This window comes from Sinocyclocheilus anshuiensis, unplaced genomic scaffold (assembly GCF_001515605.1).
Source record: "Sinocyclocheilus anshuiensis isolate Anshui unplaced genomic scaffold, SAMN03320099.WGS_v1.1 scaffold487, whole genome shotgun sequence".
Classification (NCBI taxonomy): domain Eukaryota; kingdom Metazoa; phylum Chordata; class Actinopteri; order Cypriniformes; family Cyprinidae; genus Sinocyclocheilus; species Sinocyclocheilus anshuiensis.
In genome coordinates, this window is record NW_015548240.1 from 125,151 (window position 1) to 133,183 (window position 8,033).

The 8,033-nt window shown below is 36.1% G+C and overlaps 1 protein-coding gene across 1 annotated transcript in view; it reads left to right on the forward strand.

Annotated features, from left to right (window-relative positions):
• Positions 1 to 1,846: 1,846 nt before the first annotated feature.
• LOC107654906 (potassium voltage-gated channel subfamily H member 5-like) overlaps positions 1,847 to 8,033 on the forward strand; it is a 37,279-nt gene continuing 31,092 nt past the window's right edge. The window contains exons 1-5 of the mRNA XM_016442221.1: positions 1,847 to 2,022; positions 3,244 to 3,367; positions 4,245 to 4,351; positions 5,327 to 5,455; positions 7,265 to 7,383. Of these exons, the coding sequence (XP_016297707.1) occupies positions 1,950 to 2,022; positions 3,244 to 3,367; positions 4,245 to 4,351; positions 5,327 to 5,455; positions 7,265 to 7,383 (552 nt within the window). The 5' untranslated portion in view covers positions 1,847 to 1,949. The remainder of the gene's footprint in view (positions 2,023 to 3,243; positions 3,368 to 4,244; positions 4,352 to 5,326; positions 5,456 to 7,264; positions 7,384 to 8,033) is intronic.

Genomic DNA, 8,033 nt, shown 5'->3' on the forward strand with positions numbered 1-8,033 from the left:
GCCCCTACCATACTGTGACGCCCTGTACGGCCGGAGCGACGAGACAAAAACATTAAAACCCATTATAAACGAGGCATTTGTTGCATCCAGTGGGGACATAATTACGGATTATAATGACTTATACTGTCTTTTTACGCATCGCGCCGCGTAAACATAAAACCATGTCTGCATTTGTGATCGGAGAAAAGACAAACAACAAGCCCTACTCTACACTGCCCAAAAAACTCGCTTTAAATATCGTGTCCTCTTTTGGAAGGCCAAACAAAGTAGTTTCGCTTTCGCGAAGTTTATGTATTTCCTCAGCGACCTGCACGGATCAGCTCTAGGCATGACGAAGCGGATATCGTCCTCTTCTGGTTTCACAACGAAACACAGCATCTTCACGACATGGCGGCAGCAACAATACTACAGCGAGAATAAAGGTTACGCCGCCTTTCTTTGGTGAACATTTGGGCGGTGTTATGCAAATCTTCCCACATCGTGACGTAGACGTGGGGGCGTGTTAGAACGAGCCGTTTTAGGTAGGCGTGGTTGACTCTTAACTTTTATAAAGAATATCTCTTTGGATTTGAGACTTTAGTCTTTGCAACTTTACAGATCTTCTTTATGCACCAAGAGCTCGTAACAGTCCAAAGAGAAAGGAAAAATTGAAATCGCATCATATGACCCCTTTAAACTCTCCAAAAAAAGCTGTCACTGGGATGATACCCTTTCAAACGGTACACCTTTGTATCTTATTTATCCCTAAAGGGTGCATTTTGGTAGCTTAAAGGCACAGTACATAGGCTATATGTAAGTATTAGTACAAATTACTTTCGCATTTCTGCAGGCAAAAACGCTGTTTTTTTCATGCACCTGTCAAGATTGAGATTTTGGGCTTTTTGGTTTTTCATAAAGTGTTTTTTCTAGTGGACTAGTGGAAAGAAAACATCCAAAAGACACTGTTAAGTGTTTCTTTTATAGCACTTTATCTATTTGTGTCAATAGATTTCAATTACAATATATTTTTAAAGGTGGTTTTCTCAAAATGAGTTTTTTCTCCTACACTGAGTCATAAATCACCACTTCAGTAGCACTTACACACACACACACCAAACTTTACATTTTGGTACCCCAAAAATTGTGAAAATATATTGTTTTCTGTCTGTTCAAAAATGAGAAACCCAAAATTCCCTCTGTAAACACATTTGACTAATATGTCAAAAATAATTTTGAAACTGACTTCATTTAGTGTTTACATTGTTGTACTAGAAATGTATGCAAATTAGCGCATATTTCATTAAATAATGCCTAATTTGCATATTTAAACCTAACATCTTAGAAAACTTGTAATAGCCAAAAAAATTTTGCAATTATCATTGTAATCAATTAACTGGGTACGGCGATAACTATTAGCTTAGTTAATTTTTACCCAATTCACTTGCAGTGGCTTGCCTTAAGAGGATTCTATGTTTAAAAACCAACATTTAAAACAACTGCTAAAGAACTGTGTAATTGGACATTTGACTCAAAATCTCATACGCACTGAAATACAGTTTTTGTGCCATCTACCCTCTCATCTCACCAATAGCTACTATTACAGAAATTAGACTTCTTGACGTTTTAATCTGTATGATACCTTTTGCGCTAATGTCAGGTATTATCATGGCTTAAGAGCTAATCTTTGTTTTTCTGTGCAGAGGGGTTGTTGTGCGCCCTTGCGCATATAACGCGCTTGGTGTTGGAGATCCCCAGCGCCTGCCTGTGCGCGTCGGCTCAGTTGCGCATGCGCGGGGAGCTCCCCGTGCCCACCGACTTGTAGCTTTGAGCCCAGAGCGCGCGGGTGGCACGCAGAAGCTCCCGGCAGCCAGAGCGCGACGTTACCATGAGCCTCCCCGCTCCGCCGGCAGAGACTCCACGCTCAGAGAGTGCCCACCTGACGAGAGCAGCGCGACACACACAGCCGCACGATGCACGGCGGAAAGAGAGGGCTGGTGGCACCGCAAAACACTTTCCTGGAGAATATCGTCAGGCGCTCGAGTGGTGAGGAGCACGCTTATGCTTTCTGAAATGCATTCGGTCACTTGACATTACACTATGTTGCTCTGCATTTACATACTGAGTAGTCAGTATTTCAAACTTAAAACATGGGATTAATGGGTTATTCGTATGATAATAATTTTTATTATTTTTAAGATGTGAAACATGGACGCTGTAATGGAACATTTCGAAGCTGTAACTTTTATTTTGTCATTAACTTTCTTCATATTTTAGAGACTGCAGTTCTCTGAGCTGGACATACTGTGATTTGTTTTATTTTTAATGCACTGAATTATTGAGGCATTTCCGAGAGAGATTAATTTAAAATGCTATTTAAATAAAGAAACGTCTTTCGTCACTATATTTATATTTTAACATAAAGCAGTTTTCATTGCGAATGCACTTCAACACGTAACACTAACAAAACGTAATATTAATTTCTCACTGCGCTGCAGAATTAATATTTTAGAGACGTTTTTATTTCCCAGTGTTTATTTTTTTATTTATCTAGGCTAACTAAATTATTTAAATCTATGTGTTTTTTGAGTCAAGTGATTTTAGTTCTTTAATAATAATAATAATAATAAAAACAGCAGTTTTAACATCTGGAGAAATTTACTAATTCTAATAAACAATCAAACAGTAAGCAGCGTAACTGACTAAATCATTGTGTGTTGTTAATTATAACCTATACAATTTAAATAATAAGACACTTCTCGTTCAGCTGATTAAAAAGGCACTCGATATAATTTCACTCCACATCTCTGCGCCAGCAGAGCATCAGGACTGGCTTGAAAAGTCCCTTTGATGGTTGTGAGAGATCTGAAGCAAATTGCGGACTGTTGCGTTTTCCACCACTAGAGGGAGCATCATCTCTCATTGTGTCTGGTTTCTTTATACTGCATCACAAACAACCCTTATCTGAGGATTATAGTAGGCTATATAAGACATGATAGTTAAAGTGTGAAAAAATTATTTGAATATGAATCTAATAAGAGGTTTTAAAACATCCCATTCACATTCTGCAATAAGAATGACAGCGTTTTGTAGTTTAATTTGATGAGCTTTTGAACGTCTACCCTTTATAGAGAGTACACCAGATGTTAAAGTAGATCAGTGACAGTAATTTACTGTGAAGCAAAGACTGGGAATGCATTAGTGTGTGGCAGTCAGATCACTAATTCCCACTCCCTCTTTTATTCTTTGTCATCTCTGAACCTTCAGAGACAAGTTTCTTGCTGGGGAACGCTCAGATTGTGGACTGGCCTGTAGTTTATAGTAATGACGGCTTCTGCAAGCTGTCTGGATACCACAGAGCAGAGGTCATGCAGAAAAGCAGCACGTGCAGGTGAGTGGATATACATGTGACAATAGAAATCTGTAGGACTATGTTACACAGTTCATGCTGTATTGAGATCTCGGGTTTTGCAGTACCTTAAGGGGCCTGTTAAATAAAACAATAAAACAGCTTAAGACTGAAGCTTTAAATGATTTGTTGTGGATCCATGTGGACTCATTTCTACAAAACCAAGAGGTGATGTTGTCATGATCTTGAGGTGTTACATCACTTTGGCTCTGCCTAAAGTAGTGTAACATGTAAAGCGAATCTTGAAATTACTGATTATTCTTTTTTTGAAATGATGTAAATGAGTTTGGTATTAGGAATTTGGAATTCAAGTTTTAATAGATGAAAGTATCTTTTTGGCCAAGCCATGATATGGCATCACATACTGTGATATATAAAATCTCATTTCAATAAGTGGCTCTCATAAAGTGCTGAGCCACAGATATACTGTCTTCCAGGTCTTAGAGACTTCATATCACACTTTACAGCATCTCTTCTTGACAATTTTGTGTCATTAATAAGCCGTCATCTATGACTGCAACAGAAACAAACATGCCATAATTGGTCACACTTTGCTTCAGGTGTGAGTTGCCTATGAATCTCAGATTTTTCTGTAATCTTTTAATCTTTGTAATAACATATGGCCGTAATTCATGTCTGTTGGCAAAGTGTGGAAATCTGAAACCTGAACATCTTCTGATCATTTTACTTGCTCGCGTGAATTCCTGAATTCATTAGAATCTTTATAAATCTGAATCAAAGGATTGATGGGAGGGATAATTCCTTAAAAAACCATACCGAAACTTTCTTCTTAAACTGAACGATTTGGCTTGAAAACAGGAGATTACTGTCTGTCTGTCTGAATAATCTCTCTCTGTAGTTTTATGTATGGGGAGCTGACAGACAAGAAGACCATAGAAAAGGTGAGACAGGCCTTTGACAACTATGAGTCCAACTGCTTTGAAGTGCTGCTGTACAGAAAGAACAGTAAGTGAGACTTGATGTATTAAATTTTGCCATTTAAACTATGGGTCAAAAAGTGGATTTTTTTTTTAAAGTTTTGATTAAAAAAAAAAGAAGTCTCTTATGACCAAGTCTGTCATTTATTTGATTAGAAATAGCAGTAATATTGTGAAATATTGTTGCAATTTAAAATAACAATTTTCTGTTTTAATATGTAATTTATTTATATGATGGCAAAGCTGAATTTTCACTAGCCATTACTTAAGTGTCACGTGACCCATCAGAAATCATTTTAATATGCTGATTTGGTGCTCAGTTATTAATAATGGTTATTATTTTCAATGTTGAAAAGATTTGCTGCTTAATATTTTTGTGGAAACTGTTATTCTCTGATGAATAGAAAGTTCAAAAGAACGGCATTGAAAACTTTTGTGACATTATAAATGTCTTTACTTCTCTTTTAAAAATATATTTTTTAATTAAAATTAAAAAAAGCTTTCTGACCCCAAACTTTCGAGTCAAAGTCATGGTTTCTGCAAAAAACAAGACTGTTGTCAACATTGATAATAATAAGAAATGTTTTTGAGCACCAAATCAGCATAATAAAATGATTTCTGAAGAATCATGTGACACTGAAGACTGGAGTAATGGCTGTATAAAATTCAGCTTTGCCATTTTGCCTGATTTGAATCCAAAAAATCCAAGCCATAATTAGCAACTGGATTATCATAGGTCATTGGATGTGAGCTCTTTTGACTTGGGCATAAAAATGTGCTCTTATAAGGTTATTGTCATCCAATAAAATACAATTTGTACTATGGTAAAAAATGGCTGCCCACTGCTCCGGGTGTGTGTTCACGGTGTGTGTGTGTTCACTGCTGTGTGTGTGCACGTTGGATGGGATAAATGCAGAGCACTAATTCCGAGTATGGGTCACCATACTTGGCCACATGTCACGTCACTTTAATAATGCTGACTTTGACATCTCACCTTGCACAGGAACTCCAGTGTGGTTCTACATGCAGATTGCACCGATCCGAAATGAAAATGACAAAGTGGTTTTGTTCCTGTGTACATTTAAGGACATCACTGTCTTTAAACAGCCTATTGAAGATGAAAGTACCAGGGGTGAGTTTTACACCTGCACACACACATATAGGCTATACATATACTGTACATAGTACACTTGTAATTTCAGTGATTTATTCAAAATAGATTCTCTAAAAGTCACAGTTGAACATGTAATGGTAACAGACGTGCCAGTAGTGTTTGTTGGGCTTGAGTTTGTTTTTACAGATAAACACTTCCTCTAATGTGCTTATGTCAGATAAATAAATATTTGTTTATGATTGGCAAGCATTGCCAGCTTTTCCTTTTGGCACTCACACACAAGTGTTATTTTCAAGCACTTCTGTGTGTGTGTGTTTGCTGGTGCGAGCTTGTTTATTGAACTGAAAAAAGTTATATAGAGTCTCATTCCAAAAATCCCAATAGTGCTGGCAAAGGCGTTCTGCTCTGGTGTGTGTGTGGGTGAATTTCACAAAACCTGTTTTAAACAAGGTCCAAGTCACATTTCACCCCAAAATCAAAAGAAAGAAATAAGAAATTATATTTTTTCAAGTAGAAGCCTATTTTTAGGACCATTATGTTTTTTAGTGTCAGTTATGACACTATTTTAATGACATTATTTTCTTTAAAATAAGACAGTTACTGTGTTACAGTAATCAGAATCACTATTGAGAATAAAGGGGAATTATGTTACAGTAATGAGAATTTTGAGGGAAAATGTCATAGTGGATTGTGTCACATTTTTTATTATACTAAGTGATTTTGGTTTGAAATGTGATGTGAACATGTTTGCAGGAGATTGACCAGTGTGTATGAGATGAGCATTATACACTTAGGAATGAGAGAGAGAGAGAGAGAGATTTGAAACGGCTGCAGACAGTGTTCCAGGAGTTATATTTACATTTACATTTAGTCATTTAGCAGACGCTTTAATCCAAAGCGACTTACAAAATATTTCATTGCAAGATCGTTGCAGGAGTGACAGCAAACATTTGTTCCACTTTTACTCATCATAAAGCATTTTGCTGAGTCATATCTGAGCCACAGAGGATTAATGTTTTTGTTCTGTGCATATACCATTCAAAAAGGTCAGTACTTTTTTTATTTATTTTTTTATTTAATACTTTTATTCCGCAAGGATGCATTAAATTGATAAAAAAAAAAATGACAGTAAAGACTTTTGCAATGTTACATACATTTTCTATTTCAAATAAATGCTGTTGTTTTGAACTTTCCATTCATCAAAAAATACTGAAAATGTCACTGATTACACAAAAATAATAACAACATTAATAATAAACAAATCAGCATTTTAGGATGATTTCTGAAGGAGCATGTGACACTGAAGAGTGGAATGGCTGCTGAAATTTCAGCTTTGTCATCACAGGAATAAGTAACATTTTAAAATACAAATAAAATAGAAAATTTTTATTTTATATTGTAATAATATTTCACAATATTGTTTTTACTGTATTTTTGATCAAATAAATGCAGACTTCAATGCAGATAATATATATATACAATATATACTGTATATATATAAATATATATAAATTACTGACCCCAAATTGTATTTTTATTTATAACATCCACAATATTTTCATTAATTAACCAAATTAACAAACTTCAACAAATGACAAGGAGCTTGTCAAACGTTTTATAAAAAATCTCAGATTCATGCTTCATTTGTACAGAACTTTCATTAAAGCAAAATACTGAACTGAATTCAGTTGTGCAGAGTATTTTATAAAAACACCACAGAATTTAATTAAATTGAACTGAAAGACACATAATATTATGAACTCACTGCATCTATCTTTCAATTCAGTGTAGCATTTTTTTATAAAATGCATCATATGTTTCTTGCAGGTTGGACCAAGTTTGCACGTTTGACTCGAGCGTTGACGAACAGCAAAAGCACCAATCAGCAACTCACGCCCATGAGCAGAACCGACATCACTTCACACAAACAGTCCAGACTCGCAGAGGTGAGAACACACACACACACACACCCACACACACACAGACAGGCAGCATTTGCTTACATCCTTGACTGCGCAGTACAAGGTTATTCAAAACTTCATCTCACGGAGGACAAACTTGTAATAGAATCACACACAGGACGCTGCTGTAACGCAATCTCACACGTGTCTGTTGGACAGCAGAAGTCTACAGTGGGCTGCCAGAAGCTGCTATTAATAATTAACACTGATGAAGTGTGTACTGTATGTGTGTGTCCCATAACCCCTGTTCACTTTTCTGCTTTTCTCATCTGTTGGTTATTGCTCCGTCACTGTTGTGTGATGGTGTTAAAGAGGAGTGAAATGTGTTGTTGTTTTTTGTGTCTGTAAGGAACAATCCTTACATACTATATTGCACCTAAATCTTTGGAAGAGTTTTAATGAGGGAAGCATTCAAGGACGGGTTTGTTTTGCGAGGCTTTTATGATGGATTAATGTCTCTGATCTGTACTGTTACAGTGTTTGCAGCATTAAAAAGAACATTATTTTGTGTATTTGGTGTAATTAAATGTGTTTATGCGGTTTAAGGTTAAAAAAACACATTATTTTCCACATACTGTACATTATTGTTTCTCCTCTATGCCCCGCCTTTCTGAAACGCGTCGATTTTTACAAAG